The sequence below is a fragment of the Macaca fascicularis genome, chromosome 14 (assembly GCF_037993035.2).
Source record: "Macaca fascicularis isolate 582-1 chromosome 14, T2T-MFA8v1.1".
Taxonomy (NCBI): Eukaryota; Metazoa; Chordata; class Mammalia; order Primates; family Cercopithecidae; genus Macaca; species Macaca fascicularis.
Window position 1 is genome coordinate 85,436,835 of NC_088388.1, and position 26,347 is coordinate 85,463,181.

Here is a 26,347-nt window from a genome sequence, read left to right on the forward strand (position 1 = left end):
GGGTTGTCTAAGTGGCAGACATAAAATCTAAAAGTAGGAATGAGAAAGCAGAGATTCTCATGCCCTCTTAAATTCCTCTAATGGCAGATGATTAAAATTTAAAATGTCACACAATTTAGGACAGGAGTAATCTTGGTTAAAGATTAAAAGATGCTATGACATTCACACAAATTTTCTTAGCCTTTTGATGATACAGAGATGAGCGATCTGATGTCTGTAAATCATCATGGACCAATATATTACATTTTATACTCAGCTTCTTTGAAAACTTAGAATTATAAAATGCTATCACTCTGAAGAGTCCTAGAGATCACTGAATTTTTAAGCCCTAAGCTTACTTCTCTTCATGTTTTTTGGATAATAATATTAAAGATTATTTTTTCTTCACTCCTTCAATGATTTTTTTTTTTTTTTCCTTTCAGGGGGTTCAGATTCCAGGATTTGGAACTTTCACTTTCATGAGACAAAAACTTGAGGTGGGAAACAACAAATTTATCTTAATCCAGAGGCCTGTGTTTATTATGGCGGAGAAGCTAGTGCAGATCCATGGACTCAAACAAAACAAAATATATACTCCTGGTAAATAATTCTGATATGTAGGATTTTCCCAGAAGGTTACTGTCCTGGGGATTAAAAAAAAAAAAAAAAATGAAAGGGCAAAGCATAGCCAGTGCTGCTGTCTTACCTTCTGATTTGAGGAACTCACTTTTCATAAGGTGCTTTTGGCACAGGGAGGGGCCAAAGTGGAAAAATAATAGAGTCTTCCTGAAGGCTATTTTAAACCCCAGTAACCTAAGAGGTAGGAGTGAAAAAACCTGATGTAAGGTAACAGAAAATTTATGTAAAAGCCACACCACAGAGCTGTAAGCCCTTTATTTCAGATCGTAAGAAATTAAAAGTGGTTATAAAGAAGAGAAAGTTAATTAGGATTTCTGGTTGGGAGAACTACAATCAGTATCAGCTGTCAAAAAGATACCTTTCTATCATATGTATAATCCAAATCATTAAAATTTGAAAGTTAGAAGTTGAGTAATTCCATAAAGACTTAATGCATACCTTACATACCTTTCTCACACCCTAAAGCCAACCTCCCTGCCTCCCTCCCTCCCTCCCTTCCTTAAATATTGATTGAGAGCCAACTATGTGTCAGACCTTGTTCCAGGTGCTTGAGACATAGTGGTAAACAAAATAGGCATAATCCCTGCCACAGACTGCTTCCATCCAGCTTTAGTGTGTGGGCTTCCTAACACCTCCCTTGGTTACTTAGCAGCCTTTGGGTGCATACTTTCTGATTCCTGGCTGTGTTCCTTTTGACCTTCCTGATTGTCCCCGCCGCCTGCATCAGACTCACACCTGGATGAATGGAGACAGTCTATCTCCGATGGCAACAGGCGAAAAGGCTGTAACTGTCCTCTAAGTTAATGTTCCTAAAAGTTAATTTTCAGAGTCACTTGAGTTAACTTTCTACTTTCAAAAGAATGATATATTAGAAGAACAAATGCCAACAAACCATACTTAGAATTTCTTAGGTATATATTCAGTATGGTGGGCTTGATGAACTTTTCAGCTATTTTTACCTAGTTTTTTTTTTCTTTTCTTTTTTTCCCCCTTTCATGGGAACAAAAAGAAATACCTAGAGTTTTATGTCAGAAGAAATATATCCTATTTCATCAAAAACCTATCTAAGAAAATGAAAATAAAGCTAACATTTTTGCAAAAACATCTGTGCCTTAGAATTAAAGCTCATTTTCCATCTTGGATCTTGTACTGTAGTCCAAAAAAGTAGTTTAGATCTAAAATTGTATTTTTTACTGGGTGAGGCAATTTCAGAATTAGACATATATGACTGAATTAGTTCAAAAGAATAATTCTAGGCCGGGCATGATGGCACATGCAATGGTGGCACATGCCTGTAATCCCAGAATTTTGGAGGCTAAGGCGGGAGGATCACTTGAGGCCAGAAGTTCAAGACCAGCCTTGGCAACATAGCAAGATCCTGTCTCTACAAAAAATTATTTCAAAGAACTTAGGCGTGATGGTTGACACCAGCAGTCTCAACTACTTGGGAGGCTGAGGCAAGAGGATCACTTTAGCCCAGGAGTTGGAGGCTGCAAAATAATAATAATAATAATAAGATAAATAGGGAAATAAATAAAAATTTAAAACCCCCAAAGAAAAATTTCTGTCTACGTTTAGCTTTGGGGTTATGATTCTTCATTATTAATTAACTAGGTAACTGTATTTGTTCTCACACTGTTATAAATAACTACCTAAGACTGGGTAATTTATGAAGAAAAGAGGCTTAATTGACTCACAGTTCTGCAGGCTTAACAGGAAGCATGGCCAAGAGGCCTCAGGAAAGTTACAATCACGGCAGAAGGCAAAGGGGAAGCAAGCACATCTTACTATGGCAGAGCAGGAGAGAGCGAGCGCGAAATGGGGAGGTGCCACACACTTTTAAACCATCAGATCTCATGAGAACTCACTCACTATCATGAGAACAGCAAGGGGGAAATTCACCCCCATGACCCAATCACCTCCCACCAGGCCCCTCCTCCAATTAGACATGAGATTTGGGCAGGGACACAAATTCAGACCATATCAGTAACTAAGCAAACATTTTATAGGGGTTTTTAAATATGAGTAAGACATAGTTCTTTTGAATCTAGTATAGATAATTAATATACAAGAAATGGGCTGGGTGCAGTGGCTCATGCCTGTAATCCCAGCAATTTGGAAGGCCGAGTCAGGCACATCACAAGGTCAAGAGATCAAGACCATCCTGGCCAACATGGTGAAACTCCATCACTACTAAAAATACAAAAAACAAGCTGGGTGTGGTGGCATGTGCCTGTAGTCGCAGCTACTCAGGAAGCTGAGGCAGGAGAATTCCTTGAACCGGGAGGCGGAGATTGCAATGAGCTGAGATCATACCACTGCACTCCAGCCTGGTGACAGAGTCTTAAAAAAAAGAAAAAAAAAAGAAATGATGAAACATGATTAAGTGCTATAAAAGCCGAATTGATCAGAACTGGATCAAATGCTATGATGCTCAGAGGAGAGCATGCCTAACTCTGCTTTAGGAAGATGACATGTAAAGACGTCTTAAAGGATGATAGGACTCTGTGAGCAGAGAAGCTGTTGGAAGGTATTTCATGAACAATATTAACAAGTCAAGAATATAGGAAAGAATGAAGCCTGTTAAGGAAGTAACAGGTACTTCTGTACAGCTGAGGCATATGATTGTGAAGGCAGGCAGAGGAAGATAAGATGAAAATGGTAGGTAGGGGCCAATTATGAGGGGCCTTATATGGTGTGACAGGACTTTATAATTCATCCTGTAGGCACTGAGGAGCCATTGAAAGTTTTTGAGCAGGGAATTATCTGTACAGATAGGATTAGTTTAGAAAGATACTCTTTTCAGTTACAGTAGTTTGGTAAAATGCAGTAAAAGCCTGAATGAAGACAGTGATCATCAGGAGGGGAAGTGAGGGTATCTACTCATGAGACATTACTCATGAGACATTTCAGATGTAGAACTGGTATGGCTTAAGTTGAGAGTGGCGGGTAGGAAGAGGAAGGAAGGCGTTTAGTATGACTCAGATTTTTTGGTTGGAGAACAGATGGATGCTCATGCTATCAACTACCTTTGTACAGAATGAAGGGGAAAGGTGGATTTTGGTGGTGGATAAAATAGTGAATTTGTTTTTGCACGTGCTGAATTTGAGATACATGTGGGGATATTTAGGTATAGGTGATTCCAGAGCTTAGGAGAGGGGTGGAGACTAGAGATCAAGATTTGGATGTTTACCTTGGAGAGGATACACACTCAGCAGAAGAGATAAACAAGGACAAAATCCTATAAAACAAGTAAATCTCAGTATCTTATAAGAAGTAGAAGAGGAGGAAAGCCAGCAAAGGGGGCCAAGGAGGACGAAATTGGAGAACCAGGAGTGGTATCATGTATACAAGGAAAAGAAAGGGCATGGCTGGCAGAAGTTATAGGGAGGTCATGAGAAATAATATTTGCAAAGTATCCATTGACTTGGCAATCATGAGATGACAGTGTCCTGACTCAGACGAGTGGTCTGAAAGACAGATTGCAGAGAGGCAGCAGACAAATGGGAGGGGAAAATCCGGAGGCAGGTAAGACAGCCTTCTTTTTAAGAAATGTATATTTTTTTAAAAATGGAGGGAGGTGGTTGGAATTACTGTTAAATTGTGCAGGAGACGGCAGGCTGATGCAGTGAAGCTCATGTCTTGTTAATTTTCATCGTTCAGCAGTGGTGGACATTTGAAAGCATATAACTCATGCTTACTGAGTGAATCTTTAGAATATTCTTATCTTATCTATGTCCTATTTATCAGTGAAGCTTGTTGTTGTCTCTCTTTGGCTTTGTCATCTTTATTCTCTATGCTATTTATCCTTTTTCTGACTTGTGAACCTTATATTGCTCCTACATCTGTTCTAGTTGAATAGATCCTGTGCTTCCTTCAAGCTAGATATAATCATATTCCTCTGAAATGTCATATATGGGCTCATTAGAGAGGAAAAGCTTTCTGTGAGTCATTCAGTCTGATGCCCTTGTATAAGACCCTATTTCATTTAAATGATAACTTCTAGTGAAGATGGTTCTCTTTTCAAAATATTTAACACTTGTAGGTATTTGTAATCATGTAAAAATGGCATAACTGGAGGAGATAGGCAAATATATCAGTTAATTCTTGTACTGCTATAAAGAAATACCTGAGACTGGGTAATTTATAAAGAAAAGAGGTTTAATTGGCCCATGGTTCTACAGGCTGTACAGAAGTATGGCTGGGGAGGCCTCAGGAAACTTACAATCATGGTGGAAGGCAAAGGGGAAGCAGTCATGTCTTACAAGGCTGGAGCAGGAGTAAAAGGGAGAATGGAGGGAGGTGCTACACACTTTCAAACAACCAGATTTCATGATAGCTCACTCACTATCATGAGGACAGCACCCAGGGGAATGGTGTTAAACCATACATTAAGGATCCACCCCCATGATCCAATCACCTCCCAATAGGCCCCACCTCCAACATTGGGGAATACAATTCAACATGAGATTTGGGTGGGGACACAGATCCAAACCATATCAGCAAATATTGCTCCAGTATGTCCTAAAATATAAGGGGGATGAAAACTTTAGGAAACCCTCTGAGGAAGAGAATTAGTTATTATATGTGTCCTGCAGAAAATCAAAAGCTTGTCCACAGTGTTATTTAGAAAGCTAACTGTTCTTATTTTGAGCATTGAACTTACACTTTTAGAGAACACTTTGAGAGAAATACTTTCAGAAAATTGTACTGATTAATATGTTAGTAACTACTTAATTGTCTGCAGTAATATTATTACATTGGGTACAACTAAAGGCTTCATCCAGAAGGTTCTATTTTAGGGTACTGAGAATCAGATAATTATTTGTGAGTGTGTATATATCCTTATCGTAATCACCACTTTCTCCCACCCCAACTGTCTTTTCTCCTCTAGGTGATATCCCAATTGTTCCACTTAATTTTGTCATGATATCCCTGGAGGGTCCATTTAACAGAGATGTAGTGGAAGGATGTGTGAAGGAGACGTTGCTTTTTTTATCGCGATCCATTTCCATGAAACAAAATGTGGAGTTTACATTCAAAGGAATTGGGGTCCTCATGATCAGAGACAACAAAGTGAAGATGAGGTTTTATAAAGACTTCCTTTGTACCATGGATGGAAGTGGGGCTTTGGCAAAGGCCCTAGCAAACGTAAATTAATATTTTCCTTCTCCTAAGTCTTCTCCTAATTGTAGTTCTGATTTATCTATAGGTGTGTTGTAATTAAGAAAAATGAAGATTGACATATTTGGGTGACAGTTACCTGAAGTACATGGAAGTGCTTGTTTATACTTGATTAACTCTTTGACAAAAAGATTAGGAAGGCAAACGAACATTAAGAGTCAAAGTCAACTGAGGGATATAAATAGTAATGGAAACTCTTCAAATTCTGAACATTTTATGGTATCTTATAGGTTTTTTGTTTGTTCATTTTTTGAGACAGAGTCTCACTCCATCACCCAGGTTGGAGTGCAGTGGCATGATGTTGGCTCACTGCAACCTCCATCTCCTGGGTTTGAGTGATTCTCCTCCCTCAGCCTCTCAGTACCTGGAATTACAGGTGCGCGCCACCATGCCCAGCTAATTTTTGTATTTTCAGTAGAGATGGAGTTTCACCATGTTGGCCAGGATGGTCTTGAACTCCTGGTCTCAAGTGATCTGCCCGCCCTGACCTCACAAAGTGCTGAGATTACAGGCATGAGCCTCCGTGCCCAGCCTATAATTTAAAAACGTCTTCCACATGTATTATTTCATTTGAGTCTCGAAATATACAAGCAGCATTATTATCATCCTAATTTTACAAGTGAGAAAAGTAGGGGCTCAGAGAGGCTATGTGGGAATCCCAAGGTGAACTAGAACTGGAATTCAAGCCCAGACTTCCTAACCACTCAGTTTTTGCTAGTTCTACTATTTTACTTTTTTAATGTTGGTTCGACTATTTTATTTTAATGAAAGTCTGTAACAAAATTTAATTTGAGTCATGGAGTTTTTGAATCTTTAGCTTTTAATATGGCATGTTGTAGAAGAAATTTCCTAATTGGCATCATTATTGTCAACCATTAAGTAGCTGGTGTGACCTTCATGCTAAGCTGGATACAGCAGTTTAAACAAATGACATAGTCAATCTACAGGATTTATTGAATACTTAGTGTGCCTCAGGTACTCCTCTGGGAACTAACAAAGTAGACATGAATGAATTGTATTATTATGGAATGTGATATAATCCTATATCCCATAAAGCCAAACCCTTCTTTTTTTAATGAAAAGGCTATTGTATCATCTCGGTCTACCCATTTCTCCTTTTATGAAGCTTTGGGATAGGGATTTATGAAATGGAGTTGTGCATAATGAAACTCCTGGGGTTTTTTTACACAATCTGGTTTCATACAGGATTGCTAAAAGGATTGCCAACCCTGTGTGTGGAAAGTGGGAAATAAATGCAGGAAAAACCCTTGCTTTTCCATGAAAATGCAAGGCAAGGTTTACAAGTCTATAAGCAAGGCCAAAGTGGCTAGCTCATCTCTAACCCTCAGGGATTCTGCAGAACTTTGTAGCTTCACTATGTGTTTAAAAGAGAAGATAGCATTTTCCTTGACCTGCTGAACTCTAAAGCACATCTTTTAAAGAATGGAAATTTTCCAAAAGAACTAGTCCTGAGAGATACTCTGAAAAAAGGGTGTGGAGGTCAAAGCTGACTGAAAACTGCTGATTGAATCAATAGCCCTCACGGACAGAGGGACAGAGCACATCAGCATGTTAAAGGAGCTGAGAAGTCCGGTTGGAAAGCAGTCAGTTTAACTGCCTGGATGTATTTAATCATGGAATTCTAGGTTAATCCAATATCTCATTAGCTCTGTAAGACACATTTTGGAAAACTGCTGTAAAGTGGTGTCAGTGAAAGTTTATTCCCAAATGACCCGTAACTTAAAACATCTTGTAGAGTAGTCCCCTTGGAAAGCTGTGTGCTTATTTCAATGATGCTGCTTTTATTAGAAATATTTTCTATACTTCTTTGTGAGAATTCCCTTCAAAGGCTTTTGTAAGGGGTAGTACTCATGCAAAAATAATCATTTTATATATTATTCTACAGTAAAAATGTGACAACGTGACTATTATGTTTATAGTTATATGAGAATTAAAATAGCCATTTGTTCAGTATTTACTATGGGCTAGCTACTTACACAGAGGACCTCATGGAAATGCTATTAGATCTTTTTATTATCCCCAGAAACCTAGTGCCTAAGGCCACATACCTGTTAGCAGTGTGGGGATTTGAACATGAGCCCACCTGACTTGAAAGCTTTTCTCTTAATTGCCTAATTTTAGTTATTTGGGTCAAGAGTGGAATTAGACAGCTTGCTCACTTTCCATGTATTTTTACAAAGTCTGCTATCTTCTTAAAGATATCTAAAAGAATCTGTCAACCCTGAAGGCAATTCCCAAAAAGGAAATGGTTTGAGAAAAGGCAACCCCAAAATAATTGCTGTGCAGTTACCCAGGGTGATTACTTTGATGAATGAGATCATTCCTCATTGGATTTTTAAGCTCTGGACTTTTAAGCGCTAAACATAAACAACAAGAAAAGTATTGTTGTAGCCTTGCCTGTGAGACAGCCTGCAGTTTTTAATTTGTCTGAGTCCTGGCCGGCAGCCTATATGTAACCTTGCTCTGTCGCTGTCCTCTAGAGGCCTGGCACTGTGGACTCGGTGTTGTCCAGCAGAGAGGCCTTGAGGAAGTGGCCCAGCAGTGTGCTTGCGTTTCCAAGGTAAGTGCTTTGCTTCATGGGTTCCTCCAGGCACTAGCACTCCTTGCTGATCTGCTGATCTCATTGGGCGGTATTTCTCAATGTTTTGTAGCTCATGCTCCTTTTAATGTATTCTCTGTCTCTCCCTCTCTAAATGCACCAACAAAGAAGAGTTTATTGCATACACTTTCTGTAGTTAAGTTAAATAACAATGGATATTTATTCTTTTTTATCCTCCCTCACTGAGACGGAGTATTGCTGTGTCACCCAGGCTGGAGTGCAGTGGCATGATCTCTGCTCACTGAAGCCTCTGTCTCCTGGGTTCAAGCAATTCTCTCCTGCCTCAGCCTTTCGAGTAGCTGAGATTACAGGCGCACGACACCATGCCTGGCTAATTTTTGTACTTTTAGTAGAGATGGGGTTTCACCATATTGGCCAGGCTGGTCTCAAACTCCTGATCTCAAGTGATCCATCTGCCTCGACCTCCCAAAGTGCTGGGATTACAGGCATGAGCCACCTTGCCCAGCCCATTTATAAAACTACCCTTGGCTCCTGGAAATTCTGATACTACCTTCCATCAACCTTAGTCCCTGCAGTATTAGTAAAACTCTTCTCACCTGCTGAGCTTTCCCCTACTTTGTAGCACTTCTTCTGCCCTAGCTGCTGCTTCTTCCTTCAGTTCAGCCCATTTCCTGTCAGAGCTTGGATTTTTACCACTAAATGAGTTAAACAGGTAAGTTAGAATAAGGAAACAGCTTTACTCCATGAGCACAGTGGTTGTTACTGGTGGTTGCATATTACTTCATTTAATCTTCACGACATTCATGTGACATATGTATTATAATTCTCCATTTTATCACGATACAAAATTAATTTTAATTTTTTTCTTTTACATGAATGAAGCAACATGGTGCACTATTGAGAACACTGGAGTAGGAGTCAGGAGACTTCAGTTTTATTTCCAGTTTGGCCATCACTTATTCATTGTGTGCCCTTAATTATGTTAATAATCTTAATTGCTGTGCCATTAACCACTGTGCATTTCAGGTGGAGGAAGTTTGGGGAATAACAACTAGCTTCCTAAAGCATTCTTACTTTAGGAAGTATGAGTACAGTATAAAAGTATGAGAATTTCTCAGATGTTTTGAGTGTGACATTCTCTTGTGCTTGTTGCTTTGGAACAACCCCCTCCTGGAAGAGCTGTTTGACAAATACCTCAGAAGATTCAGTGTGAAGTCAAGAGTAAGCCTTAGAGGTTGTTTTCCAGCCATCTCATCTTGCACATGAAATGGCCATGCAACTAATAAGCAGCCAAGCTTATAGAAATAAGACTGTGGCTCCTGGTCCAGTGTTCTTTCCATTGCACCATATTACCTTACACTAAAAATAAATCAGCAGTTTGAAAATAATTTTGATTGTTTTGGAAGGCAAATGTGGCTGTTCCTTTGACATATTTTGGCTTAGGCACTCCAGGAGGGAAATAATTGTAGTGGGTCAAAGAACAGAGATGGAGGCTCCATCAAGTCAAGGGCCTAGAAATGGACAAGGGGACATAAATACTCAAAACAACTGTTCATGTTTTATTTATGTGACATTTGGCCCCGAATTGACTGAAGGTACTCCCAACCCCACTCCCTACTCCAACCTAGTACACCATACCTGAGACTAAAGAAATCCTACAACTACACACACCAACTGAACAACCCCCTTCCTCCCTGCTGCAAATTGTAGCTGTGCAAGTCCTTCACTTTTGCCTGGGGAAAAGTGGCAAAGGAGGGAGGAGACAAATGGTTATTTTGGGGCATACTCTACCAGACTATGAATCTTTTGCCTTCAAGCTATCCAACAACCTTTTCTCACTGTATCACCCCAGATCATCTAGTTATAGAACTAGGATATAAAAATTCAAATGGAAACAAAACCCAATAACCTAAATAAAGGACTTTAAGGCAATTTCTTTATATGCAAGCTGCTTTTGAGACTACGGTATAGAGGGGAAGGTCTTGGTCAGCTCCCAGAAAACCTTGGAAAAAATTAATCTATGATATGTACTCAGCACATCAGAGCACTCACTCCTTGAAGAAAGTGGGCTTATTTCAGACTCAGCCAGCTGGCTGGGTTGCTTCCAAGACTTGAAAGTTCACACAGTCACCTGTTCAGGTTCAGTGCAGCAGAAAAACATATTGGCTCATTCCTAGGATTGAGCTCAAGCAGACGGAAAACAAACTGCCTATGGAGACCCTTGTAGAAGAATGTGGAGAGAATAGAGAAAGGAAGTGCAAGTTAAAAGACCAGTCAGACAAAGAAGAAGGCATCAGAGGTAGGCCAATGATTTCTGAATACAATCTGTCACTCTTTACTGCTATGAGCCCAGTCATATTGCTTAGTCAAGGGTAAATAAAGTTAAATTTACAAATAATCACTATATTATTATTATTATTACTTTTTTTTTTTTTTGAGATGGAGTCTCACTGTTGCCCAGGCTGGAGTGCAGTGGCATAATCTCAGCTCACTGCAACTTCCACCTCCCAGGTTCAAGCGACTCTCCTGCCTCAGCCTCCCGAGTAGCTGGGATTAATGTCATGTGCCACCATGCCTGGCTAATTTTTTTAGTTTTTGTATAGATGGGTTTCACCATATTGGCCAGGCTGGTCTCGAACTCCTGACCTGAAGTGATCTGCCCATCTAGGCCATCCAAAGTGCTGGGATTACAGGCGTGAACCACTGCACCCAGCCACAAATAATCACTATATTATTTCTAACAAATACATTCTAGTCCTAGAATCCTGCATCTGACCTTAACTATGAGCTTACTTACTTTATGGACCTCAGGTCCTATGACTCTCAGGCTCTTAGATCATCATCTCTTTGCTGGCTCCCCATTGCTCAAAGGGGCCAAAACTCAGATGACTATAGGGTCCAGGCAGGTAACGCAAATGCAGGAAGTGATCTGGATATAAGTGGGTTGGAGACATGTTAGCTTACTTAACATTTCTTATGAAAAACGAAGAGTGGCAGTTTTATCACTCTGATGTTTGTAGAAAAAAGCTGGATTCTCATACCTATGTCTGCACTAATCTGTTGTGATAGTTGTTTTGGTGGAAGCAAATGAAGAACATCCTAGGACTCCAAAGATTTTTTGTTTTTTTTAACCAAAGACTTTTTATTTTCTTTTTGAGATGGAGTCTCGCTCTGTCACCCAGGCTGGAGTTCAGTGGCACAATCTGGGCTCACTGCAACCTCCGCCTCCTGGGTTCAAGCGATTCTCCTGCATCATCCTCCCCCTAAGTAGCTGGGACTAAAGATGTGCGCCACCATGCCCAGCTAATTTTTGTATTTTTAGTATAGATGGGGTTTCACCATATTGGCCAGGCTGGTCTCAAACTCTTGACCTCAGGTGATCTGCCTGCCTTGGCCTCCCAGAGTGCTACAATTACAGGTGGGAGCCACCAAACACAGCCACAGACATTTTCAAAGGGTCCTAGGGACCCCAAAAAGTATGGCTTGCCAGGCCACACTTTGAGGACTGTTCCTCTAGGAGATTGTTGCTTTGTGGAAATGTGGCCCAAGTGGTATCAAATCTTCTAATTTTTCTAATTTTAGTATATGTGCTACCAAAGTGAGCACAATCTTCTGATTTTTCAAAAGAAGCAGAGATCCTGACTTTAATGTGAAATCTATTGGTTGTTAAATGTTGACTTGTTGAAACAAAAAATGCTAATTAGGCCTAACAAAACATACCAATGGGTGAACACTGGCTTGTGGATGTCTGTTTTCTATGTGTGGCCTACAGGATTGCGTATCAACTTCTAGCCTAATATTCACATGCTTTCTCATTTCTATAGACTCATCCCCCGCTGTGCCCTACACAGACCCCCTTCTTTGGGCAAAATTATCTATTCATGTTCTTTTTTTTTCTTTGAGGTGGGGTCTTGCTCTGTCACCCAGGGAGGAGTGCATTGACACAGTCTTGGCTCACTGCAGCCTCAACCTCCTGGGCTCAGGTGATCCTCCCACTTCAGCCTCCTGAGTAGCTAGGACCACAGGTGTGCATCACCATGCCTAGCTAATTTTTGTACTTTTTGTAGAGACAGGGTTTTGCCATGTTGCCTAGGCTGGTTTTGAACTCCTGAGCTCAAATGATCTGCCCACCTTGGCCTCCCAAAGTGCTGGGATTACAGGCGTGAGCCACTATGCTTGGCCTATTCATGCTCTTCTAACATGCCTGCCCTTCCCCAGTTTCATCCTTTGTTCATTTTTCTTTCCTGCAGCCTGAACTGTCCTTCCTTTTATTTCAATCTATCTCCATCCTACTCACCTTTTAGTACCCTTTTCACATCTCGCTTCCTCCAGGAAAACTTACCACTGAATTCTGGAGTGGCTTCTCTCCTCTGAACATGTCAGATCCTTAAAGACTACAACATTTGGCTGGGCACAGTGGCTCACGCCTGTAATCCTAGCACTTTGGCAGGCTGAGGTGGGTGGATCACCTGAGATCAGGAGTTTGAAGCCAGCCTGGCCAACATGGCAAAACCCCGTCTCTACTACAAAAAAAAAAAAAAAAAAAAAAAAAGTAAAAAAAAAAAGTTAGTTGGGAGTAGTGGCATGCACCTGTTATCCCAGCTACTCAGGAGGCTGAGATGGGAGAATTGCTTGAACCTGGGAGGCAGAAGTTGCAATGACCTGAGATTGGGTTACTGCACTCCAGCCTGGTGACAGAGTAAGACTCCATCTCAAAAAAAAAAAAAAAAAGATTGTAACATTTATTTTTGACTTACACATTTTGCATCGTTGTCCTAAGTTGTTATTTAGTAAATGTGTATTACAAAGCACTTAGCACTGTTAGCACATAAGATGACCTCCAAATGGAAGCTCTCACTTTTTTGTTTATATCTTATTTTTCTCTTCAACTATATCTATTGAAAGATCTTTACAGGCAAAATGTCTAAATCTACAGATATCAAAGTTGTAAAACTGCACTGTTCATTTTTCATAAGAAATGTTAACTAAACTAACATGTCTCCTGGTCGTGTTATATCCAGCCCACTTCTTGCATTTATGTTAGTTGCCCCTTTTTGTCCTCTAAATACTTAGCACAGTGCTTTCTTTGCAAATATACAGCAAAAACATTTTTTTACATCACAATAGAACAAGGGGTGATTATTTAAAGATAAGAGAGTGTATCTTATATGAAAATTTCCCTTGGTAAAAACTACACGGTTAGTGGTTTGAGAGTTGAAAGGAAACTCGTTTTCATTCATTCTTTATTCTACAGATATCTCATCACCCAAGAGACTTCGAGATAGACAAGCTTTGTTCCCTGCCAAAGTGACAAATGTCAGCTTGCTGGAAAAGACTGACCGAAGTGAGAGTGGTGAGAAGATTATGACCTCTGAAAGGTAATGCACTGACTTTTTTTTTTTTTTTTCTGTTGTACTTTACTAAATATATTTTTGAGTCATTGCTTAATGCAGGGAACTGTAATTGTTCATTAATTTATTTATCCAGTGTTCTTGACAGCTTTCTACATGCAACATGATGGGAATAATAAAGGTGACCAAGGTTCACCATCTAGTGGGGAAGTCAGACATATGCAGAGGGATAAATTATGATTCAGCAGAATATATGTTATGACGCAGGCGGAAACAAAATAGCACAGAGTATTTTGTAGATTCGGGTTTCCCAAATCTACAAAACTTTCCTGTTTTCTGAGTGCTTGGATATTATGATGTGACACAGTGTTATATTTACATCAAATTGGAAAGTAGTTTTGCCAAACATAGCCAGCACTCCATTAGTTCTCAATAAACATTACTTGAATGAATGAGTGTATTACAATTTATCATGGTCGTTTTCTTCTTGTGATGGTATGTCAAAAGATTTCTATAATATTTTATCCTTGTGTCTTTGAGTAGGATACTTTTTAAGACCTCAAATCAGTCAACCATATTTAACCATGCTCATTCATTAAGTGTTTACTGAGCACCTATGTACTTTGCATTGTGCCACCAACCTTTAATTTATTAATGTGTCAAAATTTATCAGCTATCATATGTGCAATTTATGTACTTTGTGGATTACTAAAGTCATGTTTAAAACTCTAGAAATGCTTGTTTTGGGTAATATCACTGTTATGAAAGATAATTGAGAATTAGATGTATAGTCCTTTAATTCAATACAACAAACATTGAGTATTACCATGTGCCAGGTACTGTTCTAGGCACTGAAGATTCAGAGTTACAGACATATTAACCTGCTTTTATAAAACTTACAGTCTTGTAGGAAGACTGAAATTAAAAAAACAGTGCATGCGATGAAGATAACAAAAGTATAGAGGCTGCAAAAGGAGAGCGTAATTGTTGGAAGTTGTTGGTAAAGGTTTCCTATAGAAGTTGACCCAAAAATGTTGTTTCCTGTAGAAGTTAACCAAAAAATAGGCCAGGTGCAGTGGCTCATGCCTGTAATCCCAGCACTATGGGAGGCTGAGGAGGGCGGATCACGAGGTCAGGAGATTGAGACCATCCTGGCTAATACGGTGAAACCCCATCTCTACTAAAAATACAAAAAATTAGTCGGGTGTGGTGGCAGGCACCTGTATTCCCAGCCACTTGGGAGGCTGAGGCAGGAAAATGGCGTGAACCTGGGAGGCAGAGCTTGCAGTGAGCCGAGACTGCGCCACTGCACTCCAGCCTGGGCGACAGAGCAAGACTCTGTCTCAAAAAAAAAAAAAAAAAAAAGTTAACCAAAAAATATTTTTTGTGCGATTACTAAAACAATACATGTTTATCATAGAAATTTTGGGGAAACCAAAAAAGCAAGAGTTACAAAAAATCACCCATAATCCCTCTACATAGAGGAAACTTTGTATTAACCTTATGGTACATGTCGTTTATTTCAATGCATATACAATATATACAGTACTTACACTTGGAATATACATACTTTTTAAATAAAATTAGATCATATTATATGAATTTTTGTTACATTTAATAAGTGGTGATTTCCCCATGATATTAAATATTCCAAAACCTTAACAAATAATTGCACATCATCTTAATGAAAGATTAAACCTTTTGTTTAACCAATCTGCTATTGGATATTTAAATGGCTTCCAGTTTTTAAGTACTATAAATAATGTTGTGAAAATATAATTAAACATAATTCCTTGCATACATCTGGATATTCCATAGGATAAAACTTTAAATTTCAGAGATAAAAGGTGAGTCCATTTTCATGCTTTTGATACACATTGCCAATTATCTTCTTCATGATTGTAGCAAATTATCCTGTCAGCAACAGTAATGTGACAGAGTGCTATCTTTTCTACAGTTTTGCTAATACTTTAGCAAAGTGAAATGATGGTATTCATTATTGTTTTTAACCTGTGTTTGTTTGACTTCTAGTGGGTTTTTTCTTGTTTTGTTTTTGAGACAGCATCTCACTCTGTCACCAACGCTAAAGAACAGTGGCATGATCATGGCTCACTGCAGCTCAACCTGCTGGGCTCAAGTGATTTTACTGCCTCAGACCCCCAAGTAGCTGGGACTATAGGTGTACACCACCACACCAGCTAATTTTTTTGATTTTTTTTTTTTTTAAGAGATGGGGTCTTAGTATGTTGTGTAGGCTGGTCGCTGGTCTAGAACTCCTGGCCTCAAGCAATTCTCCCACTTAGGTCTCTCAAAGTGCTGGGATTACAGGCGTGAGCCAACACACCTGGCCTGCATTTATTTTTACCTTGTTTCTTAGCCATTTGTAGTTCTTTTACAAATTTCCTGCTTGAATCCTGTGTCCTTTTTCAGCTGGGAGCTTTAATTTTTCTTAAAAACAAGTGGTATTTCTTATAAAGAGAACTTCATATATCATAGGTATGAATAGTTTTCTGATGTGTATGTTTTAAACATTTTCCTAATTCTTTTTTTCTTTTTAATTTTGTTTCTGCACCATTTAGTGTACAGAAGTTTAAAATATATATTTTCTGATTTACCAACCTGTCCAAGTCCCCAAACACCATGTTTGGGAATGTCAGTCCATAATTACATTTTCATTTTGAAGAAAAATATTCTTTTAGAAGAGTAAAGAATGATCTAGAGGGATAAGATTAGCAGCAGGGGAAGGGGTGTAATAAAATGGAAAAGTGTGCACAATTTAGCAGATCAAGGCAGTAGTCTAGGCAATCTGTTTCCAACAAATGACCCTAAGGCCTCAGAGGGCCTTAAGAGCACATCAAAAACTGAGAGTGAGGTCATATGGGTGGGACTCTGGGCTCTATGTCCTCACTTCCACTGGAGGATGTGTGCTGCTTTTCTGTTTTATATATTGGGGTTTGAGTAAGATTTGTTTAAACTAAGAAGGATAGTACTTTCATTGTTTAACAGTTGAGTATAACTCATCTAGGGAAAGGTAACAAGGGTATGAAACAAAGATCAGACGGAAAGCTTTAGCTTTGACTGTTGGGGATTAGTTAAGGGAGGTTAAGGAGGAGATGTCAAAGATGACCCCAGATTTTGGCTTAGGTAACTGGGAGAAGATGGCATTATTCAAAATAGTGACTACTATAGGAAGTGCAAATTTGGCTGGTGCTGAAGGGCATGTAGTGGTTAGTGATTCTGTAAAATTTTCACTCCAAGTTAGAGGATTAAAAAAAATACAAGTGAATTGTCTTGGATCATAAGAATCCAGATTGAGACATATTTCTTATTGCTTCCTCATGTCAGTTGCATCTAACAGGTTATTTAAATCAAACTTTTAGGGAATCAGCATTCGCTCAACCCCAGATTTTGAGGCCTAAGAGAAGTTATTAAAAAATAAAGGGTTCTACCCCGTCTCTACTAAAAATACAAAAAGAAAACTAGCCGGGCGTGGTGGCGGGCGCCTGTAGTCTCAGCTACTTGGGAGGCTGAGGCGGGAGAATGGCGTGAACCCGGGAGGCGGAGCTTGCAGTGAGCCGAGATCACGCCACTGCACTCCAGCCTGGGAGACACAGTGAGACTCCGTCTCAAAAAAAAAATAAATAAATAAATAAAAATAAAGGGTTCTGCATCTAGCAATATGGTGTTCTAAATAATCTGAAAAGGTCCTCTACTGAGAGCCAAATCTAGTCCACCACATGTTTTTATAAATAGTTTCACCGAAACACTGCTATGCCCCTCCATTTGCATATTATCTGCACCTGCTACTTGCGTCAGGGACTGTGTGGCCCTCAAAGCCTAAAATATTCACTCTCTGGCCCTTTTCATAAAAAGTTTGCCAACCCCTGCTCTAAAGGATCTTATTTTCATCTCAGGCTCCTGACTTCTGACAGATAGAGTTGGGCTAAAAATGAGGTCAGAATCCAAAATTACAAAGACCACGTGGAAATAAGCTGCCACATAATGAGAGCCATCAGAAACAAAAGACGGAAGAATTGAGCTCTCAAGGATTTTGGATCCTGACCATTATAAAATACAGAATATAGAATAAGATGTTTTAAATCTTTACATGAATTAAAAGAATGGAAAGTATGAACAAGTTATAAGAAATTAGAAAACATGACCAGTGAGGTCAGAGTCGAGCATTTGCATTTTGGAATTGCAGTAAGGGAGTATAGACTTATACAATACTTAATTCATTGGTTATTCAGAAGACTCAAGTTGTATTACTTTTTCCAAATGAATAGAGGTTTTTAGTAGGGGCACTTTCTCATTTTATGCTGTGGTTCATTTAGTGTCAGTTATTTGGTACTTTGTAATTTGCTGAACCTTCTTTTCTAGCTTGGGTACTTTTACGGTAATTGTTTTATGTATACTTGAAGACACTGTATACTACTATGCCTTAGACGTAAATTTCTAGATATTTAGATATTAGCTAAACCTTGTTAAAATAAGTTATTAAAAGCTTTAAAATCCTTACTTTTTGAGAGAGATATTAAAAATCTTTAACCATGATGGTATATTTTTCAGTAATTATGTCAATTTTTGCTTCTTAAGCAATATTAAATTCTACACGTCTGGGATTTTTTGGTAGATAGTTCCTTTTATCATTATGAAATATTTTCCTTTGTCTCTACTAAAATCTTTTCCCTTCATTTCTGTAGTACATAATTAACAATGCAACATTTGATTAGTATTTTACCTGGAATAGCCTTTTAATGCCATTTTAAGAATTTTTGTGTGTGTTTTTATTATTTCATGTGTGTCTCTACTAAATAGCTTATATTTGGATGTTTTAAAACTCAATCTAGACTTTAATTTCAGTTGTAATTATTGGTATATTTGAACCTATCTTTACTGTCTTATTTTGTATTTTCTATTTACTGTGCATTTAACTTCATTATTACCCTTTTTCTGTTGGACTGATCACATTTCTTTAGTATGCTTTGAATTTCCTTTGACCACATTTCTTCAGTATGCTTTCAATTTCCTTCAAACTGCATCCCCTTCCAAACCTGTATTTTTGTTGTCTAGAACTTTTGTTCCAAATTGGTTTTAAGTGTTAAAAAATTTGTATTATTTTATGGTCAATGATTAATTTGGATTTGCCAACACGTTTACCAATTTCTTTGGTCACCATCATTTCCTCTTTTTTCTTTTTCTTTTCTTCCTTTTTATTTTTTTCCCAGGCTGGAGCACAGTGGCACGATCTTGGCTCACTGCAACCTCTGCCTCCCGCACTCAACCAATTCTCCTGCCTCAGCCTCCCGAGTAGTTGGATTACAGGCGCACACCACCATGTCTCGTTATTTTTGTATTTTTAGTAGAGACAGGGTTTCACCATGTTGGCCAGGCTGGTCTCGAGCTCCTGACCTCAAGTGATCCTCCTGCCTTGGCCTCCCAAAGTGCTGGGATTACAGGCGTGGGCCATCACGCTTTGCCTGTTTCTTATATCCCTGTCCTTCCTCCTGGGTTCGTTTTTCTTCTTGCTAAAGTATATCCTGTAATGGTTCCCTATCTTTTCAGTACACTTGTTCTTTGTATTGCTTAAAATGATTCTTATTGTGTTATCGCTCTTGAATGCTGATTCTTGGTTCATAGTTATTTTCTTTTAGCATTTTAATGATATTGCTCCATTTTCTCCTGACAGTTGTCTTGATGCAACGTCTGAGTCAATCTGGTTGTCATTCTTTCTTGTAGCTTTTAAGAACTTTTCTTATTTCTTGATGTTCTGCATGATTGTTCTTAGGAGTCATGACTTTCTGGAAAATTCTTATCTGTTATTTTCTAGAATATTGTTCTTTGCCATTTCCTTTATCCTAAAAATTCAGCACTCCTATTCAATGCATGTTTGAGCGTCTGAATCTATTCTCTATTTCTCTACTTTTAAATGGTTTCATTCTTGGCCTGGCGAGGTGGCTCATGCCTGTAATACCAGCACTTTGGGAGGCCAAGGTGGGCAGACTATGAGGTCAGGAGTCTGAGACCAGTCTGACAAACATGGTGAAGCCCCGTGTCTACTAAAAATACAAAAATTAGCTGAGTGTGGTGGTATGCACCTGTAATCCCAGCTACTCCAGAGGCTGAGGCAGGAGAATCGCTTGAACTTGGGAGGCAGAGTTTGCAGTGAGCTGAGATCGCGCCATTGTACTTCAGCCTGGGTGACAGAGCGAGACTCTGTCTCAAAAATTAAAATAAAATAAATAGAGTTAAAAAATAAATATTTTCATTCTTCGAGCTGCTTTTTAGGTGATAATATCAGTCCTATTTTCTAATGAATACTAGTATTAATATTAATACTCACCCCTAATTCATGTCCCTCCACCACAATGACCACAGGCACCTTCCAACTGAAGGACTGCACTGGTTTGTTTGCTTGGAATGTCTTTTCTATCAGATATCTACACCGTTGTTCCCTTACTTCCTTCAGGTATTTACTCATATGTCACTTCCTTGGTAAGAACTTCCCTGGCCATTCTCTTTACAGTTTAACACTTCATTCCTCCAGCATTGCAAGGCATTTATCATCATGGAACATACTATAGAGTTCACTTATTTATCTTGTCACTGGGCTCTCTATCTCCATCAGAATGTTAATTCCATGAGGGCAGGGACTTTTCTATGTGTGTATTTTGTTCTTCATTGCTTCTCCTGTGCTTAGAACAGTGTACATGCTAAGCACTCAATACATTTCTGTGGAATGAATAAATTTCATCACCATTTCACACAATTGGTAACTGAGATTTTGTAAGATTACACAGCTGGTCTGATGTCAGTCATCTTGTAAGCAAGAAAGCTGGGATTCAAACCCACCTTTATCTGACACAAATTCAGATTCTGTGGTACATATTCTTAACCTCTACACATACAGCTGTTCTGAACTAAACCACTGAGATATTTTTCTTCATCTTATACTTGGCCTCTATAATTATTATTGCTCTTGAGGTCAGACTGTATTAAACATTAATTAATGTTGCATTGTTTTTACAGCTTATCATCTCCAAGTTGTCTGAAACATGACAGTGACATGAAGCCCCAAACATCTCCAGCTTGTCAGGATCATGATAAGGCAGGACAGGTACAGTGTTTCCAAACAAATAAGCCCCATCAAAATCTTATACTGATTTTTGTTTCTGAAAGAGAGTTCTGGGAATCTCTTGCTTAATTATATGAGTATGGCTGAAGTACTTAAGTACTCAGGCTCAAAACTGAACTGTGATAAATCTATCTACTAGTCAAGATGCACTGGTAAACAAAAAAAAAAAATTGAGAAATCCCTTTCTAAGTTTCAGCTGCTTCTGATGAAGTGCGAGTTCAGAAGATCCTTTAGAGTATTTCTGGGGTCCACTCTGCAAATCTCATTTTGCTGTCATTAATATATCCATTAATAACAGGTTTCTTGATATACCTAGCCTTTGGAGAGCTTGTGAAGGGAATGTGAAAGCAAAAAGGTAAAATGTAAAAATTTATTTGTCCTGAAATTTGGGATTGTAGGAAATGTGCTATGTATGTTTGCAACGAGCACAACGAAATTCCCCGTTGTACTACGGTGAGGAAAGGAGGAGAGAGATAGAAGATGAGAGACTCATACAGCAGTATCAGATGTTGAAAGATCAGGAGGCTCTCTTCAGACACCAGGTAGTCCGACACCTCGATCAGTCTTTAATATGGGGCAGTAGAACATGATTATATAATGTAATTTATTATTATTTTTTATTGGCACAGGGTCTCACTCTGTCACCCAGGTTGAAATGCAGTGGCACAACCTCCGCTCACTGCAGCCTCGACCTACTTGGGCTCAGGTGATCCTTCTACCTCAGCCTCCAGATTAGCTGGGACTACAGGCACATGTCACTACACCTGGCTAATTTATGTATTTTTTGTAGAGATGGAGTTTCACCATGTTGCCCAGGGTGGTCTCCAACTCCTGGGTTCAAGCATTCCTCCTGCCTCTGCCTCCCAAAGTGCTGGGATTACAGGCATGACCCACTGAGCCCAGCCTATAATGTAATTTAAAAATGTTCCATCATATGTCTGTACTGTGACATATCTAATCATGTATTTACTGTTAGACTAAAACTTGTGTTGACGTTTTCACTAATAATAAACAACAATCAGATGAATATCCATGTAGTCGAATGTTTGCACATATCACTGATTTTCTTTAACCTAAGATCTGAATTTTAAAGGTGAAATTATTGGATTTATGTTTCTTTATTTCTGATAAAATACAACTCTGGTGAAGGCTTTTACCCTTCATATTCATGTCTTATTTCAAGCAAAGACAGAAAGGCACTTTTACACTTGCTGTATCCAGATTTATGTGGTTTCTAATAATTGACCCTACTGACTGCCCTTTCCTGCATTTGTGATGAGTTCTTCCATTCCTTAGATCCCTCTAGTGGTACCTAAAGGCCAAGAATAGGAAATAAAATACCTTTCCCAATCTACTTTTATAAATCTATAGAGATATCAGAAAGTACCACTGCCTCCAAAAGGCAGGTTTCTACCATGGCTGGATTATTTTAATGTAATAGAATTAAAATTTTTCAAGGCTCCACTTCAATATGTAATTAAAAATTTAATTTAAAACTTTTTTATATACAATAGCTGAAAAGTCTGGCTACTAGAGAACAGAATCAGAAAAATGCTGCCTATAATCTTGGAGTTGCTGAAGCTATAAGAAGCCACAAGAATGAGAAACCAGAATTTTATGTAAGTCTTTTTAAAATTTCTATTGCTAACACCTGGCCCATTGTGAGTCTTTGGATCCACTCCCTGTGTTGCAGGTTGTGCCTTTTTTTTTTTTTTTTTTGAGACGGAGTCTTGCTCCATCACCCAGGCTGGAGTGCAATGGTGCGGTCTCGGCTCACTGCAACCTCTGCCTCCCAGGTTCAAGCCATTCTCCTGCCTCAGCCTCCCGAGTAGCTGGGATTATAGGTGCCTGCCACCATGCCCCGCTAACTTTTGTATTTTTAGTAGCGACAGGGTTTCACCATGTTGGCCAGGCTGGTCTTGAACCCCTGGTCTCATGATCAGCCTGTCTTGGCTTCCCAAAGTGCTGGGATTACAAGTGTGAGCCACTGCGCCCGGCCAGTTGTGCCATTTTTTTTAAGCAGCGGAGTTGAAAAGTGGGTGGTGCAGTTTGAAGCTTTCTTCTAGGGCAGGCCTTGTCTGGTGTCTATAGCCACACCACTCACATTCACTGTACTGTTCCCACTAGTCACTGCAGTTCTTGTTAATTATGGTAATTCTCAACCAGGATGTGGGATGGGTGGAGAGGAGGGAGCAATATACTACTAAAGTCCAGCCCAAGGACCCAAGAGAACCAGCACTATCAGCATCGCCTGGGAGCTTGCTGGAAATGCTGAATCTAGGGCCCCACCCCAGACTCCCTGAATGGGCATCTATGGTGTAATAAGATCCCCAGGTGATTTGTATTTGCATTAATGTTTGGGAAACCCAGATTCAGATGGTGGTGAGCCAACTGCTTCACTGCTTGATTTAATGTTTTCAATCATCATGTGCCTACCTTTATTTCTGCCTGAATCTTTCTCTTTATATACCACCATCTAGGCAGTCGACACTCTGGACGTAAATCTAATAAAATATAATTCATTTATTCATCATCAAACATTTATTGAATTCCTCCATGCCGGCCACTGTGCTGGTGTCTAGGAATTCAAGGTTCCCTCTTCTGAAGAGGTCTCTAGTGGGAGAGACAGACACTTAAAGAGACAACTGTGTGGTATAACCAATGCGATGATAAATCTCTGAAAAAGGGCACTATATGAGCAAAAGAAGAGATTCATTAACTTAGACCAGAGATTTGGGAAGACTTTCTGGTATACAAGAGTTAGCTAGAGAAACCAAGGGAGGAAGAGCATTCCAGGCAGGGAAGCAGGGAAGGAAGGAGAGAGAGAGCATGGGGCTTCTGAAATTTAGGCATGATCGTTCTCTCTTCTTACATATAAGCTCCAGATTATATTTATCACTGCTGTGTATCTCTTCTTTGATTTATCTATACATATCTTAAATTTAAAAAGACCCAAACAGAACTTCTGATTCCCTCCTTAACTTGTTCCTTTCTTTCTTCTCATGTAAGTGGTATCACACACCAGCCATTTTGCACAAACGTGTTATCTAGTCACGATCTCAGTATTCCTTTCTCTGTTCCTGACATCTGATCATTTGCAAGTCCAGTTGCCTTTACCTCCAAAATGTATCCAATATCTATCCAAATGTCTTCGTCTTTAATGTTGCCACACTGAAAGTGCTGCTAAGCCACACTGTTATGCTCAACTTCTGCAATACTTCCCTTAGATTCACTGCTTGCATTCTTGCTCTCCTATAATTTATTCTCCACACAGCAGCCAAAGTGATACTATAATATTGTTAACCAAAACATACTATTCTCCCATTGAAAACCTCCACTGGCCTCCCATTGAGTTAAAATGAAATTTAGACTCCTCACCTTCAACTGTCAAATTCTACACACTTTGACTCCTGCCTTCCTCTTGGTCACTATGCCTTCTCCTTTCCCTTGGTCACTATGCCTCAGCCACAGAGACTTTTTTCCTGCTCACTGAACATGCGTAGCTTGTTTCCATCTAGTATCTTTGCACTTAATGTTCCTTCTGTATGGAACACAGGTCTCCCTGATATTTACAGTGAGGGTGATTCATCTTCTCCATGGAAAAACCTTCCCTTAATAACCAACCAGTTTAGCTCTTTTCCCACCCAGCCACTTGCTATCATAAGGGCTTCCTAGCACTTAGCACTATCTTAAATGACCCGATGTACCGTTTCTTGTTCCTTGTCTGTCTCCTGCACCAGCATGCAGGCTTGATGAGTGTGAGGATCTCTGTTGTTGCTCACTGTTGGATCACCAGGGTCTGGAATGGCCAGGCCCACAGTAGGTATTCAGTTTGCCCTCTTTCCAGCTCCTCTCTGTCCTTGCATGATTTTGCACGCACTCAGAATTCCTTCTTCCTTCCATCTGGATGTTGTAAATGCTAACTCACAACCTACTCCATGGAGTCCTTTTTCCTCTGTCTCAGCAATGGGATTCCAGTTGAAATTGACCCAATTGTCCCACAGACAGGTTTTTTTGTTTGTTTATTTTTGTTTTTATTTTAAATAAACATAGAAATTGACCCTTTTGGTCTTAAAGCTTGAAACTTAACATTTGTTTTATCTGAGTTTCTTCCTCAGGAAAAAACCACTAGGCCTTCCAAAAAGTATCAAAGAATTGAAACTCATCAGATTATTGCATTCAGACAATGAGCCAGGCCCCTCCACTGACCATGATTGCTTCCTTATCCCTCCCGAATTCTGGTTTTCCCATACATAGTTTCAATTCTTCCCTGCTATATAAACCCCTACTTTTAGTTGGTCAAGGAGATGGATTTGAGACTGATCTCTCATCTCCTTGGCTACAGCACCCAATTAAAGCCTTCTTCCTGGGCAATAATCATTGTCTCAGTGATTGGCTTCCTGAGCGGTGAGGACCTAGACCAAACCCCTGGTGTTTTCGTAACATAGTCAGCTCAGCTCAGCTTTATCCTTGAACACACTCATATGATTCTGTGGGTTACCTCAACACTAGCTGGTCAGTGTGTTGAGGGCTGGGCAAATATTATAAATTAAGAAATATTTTCTGTTTGACTTTAGTATTCTGAATTATTAACGTTGTTTTTTGGTATTCTAGCATAAATGAATTGCTTCTCTTTCATTCTAGAAATCCTTCCTATTTGACAAACGGCCACTCAGTCCTGCGTTTAATGCTCTTAAGCAAGAGGAATATTCCCGGAGTCTCCTGAAACAAATGGATAACAGACAGGAAAACGAAATAAAGCAAAGACAATACAGAGAGTTGATGGATCGCCTGGAACAAGTGCAACTCACAGAGGAGTAAGTCCAGCTACACACGCTCTGAAAGATGGATTTGGAATTTTCATGTGGTTACTTTCCATGTAGGATTGAATCAGCATTGGTAGTTTCATTAGCACGCTGTAACCAACTGAGCAGACTAACCCAGTTAGCAGCCAGTACTGAAATGGGAAAAGTTCTCTTGTCCCCCTCGCAGGGCACGCAATGGGGGTGTGGCTTGCTTCTTCAGTGCCCTGCTGCTCAAACCTCTAGGAGAGCATACAGACGGGCAGGCTGTGGGGCTCTGGCCACACAGCGGCATCTAGGGGTGAATGTTTACAGCTCCTGAAGCCCCAGCGGGCATGTGTTACAGACAGCTCTTTTAGTTTAGCCGTCTGTCGGGGGCTTATGTTAGGGCAATTAGACCCCTGCCTTATCGCAAGGAGAGGGCTTTCTGTATCCAAGGGTTCTTGCCTTGGTATACCAGAAGAATCGGATCACATGTGGGCTTGGAGAATGAGTGCAAGGTTTTACTGAGTGGAAGTAGCTTTCAACAGATGGATGAGCCAGAAAGGAGATGGTTTTCCCCTGGGGTCGGGCTGCTGTGCAGCCCGGGTTCCCCTCCAACCACCTCAGCCAAACTCCACGTTATTCTGCAGGTTGACGGCCTGCTGGCGTGCCAGTGCCTGTTGGTGTGCTCTGG

At 39.6% G+C, this 26,347-nt stretch overlaps 2 protein-coding genes across 11 annotated transcripts in view; one reads left to right on the top strand and one right to left on the bottom strand.

The window, feature by feature from the left end:
- ME3 (malic enzyme 3) overlaps positions 1-26,347 on the bottom strand; it is a 321,404-nt gene that overhangs the window by 50,257 nt on the left and 244,800 nt on the right. The gene's annotated exons all lie outside the window — the stretch shown is intronic.
- CCDC81 (coiled-coil domain containing 81) overlaps positions 1-26,347 on the top strand; it is a 48,169-nt gene that overhangs the window by 11,992 nt on the left and 9,830 nt on the right. The window contains exons 3-11 of one of the 3 annotated variants that reach the window (XM_005579286.5): positions 423-579; positions 5,513-5,769; positions 8,304-8,383; positions 10,561-10,682; positions 13,638-13,761; positions 20,764-20,851; positions 21,268-21,411; positions 22,384-22,488; positions 25,514-25,686. In XM_005579286.5, the coding sequence (XP_005579343.1) occupies positions 423-579; positions 5,513-5,769; positions 8,304-8,383; positions 10,561-10,682; positions 13,638-13,761; positions 20,764-20,851; positions 21,268-21,411; positions 22,384-22,488; positions 25,514-25,686 (1,250 nt within the window). Of the gene's footprint in view, positions 1-422; positions 580-4,081; positions 4,147-5,512; positions 5,770-8,303; positions 8,384-10,560; positions 10,683-13,637; positions 13,762-20,763; positions 20,852-21,267; positions 21,412-22,383; positions 22,489-25,513; positions 25,687-26,347 lie in introns of those variants that run through there. The other 2 variants (XM_045370126.3, XM_074015032.1) reach the window with 2 other exon arrangements.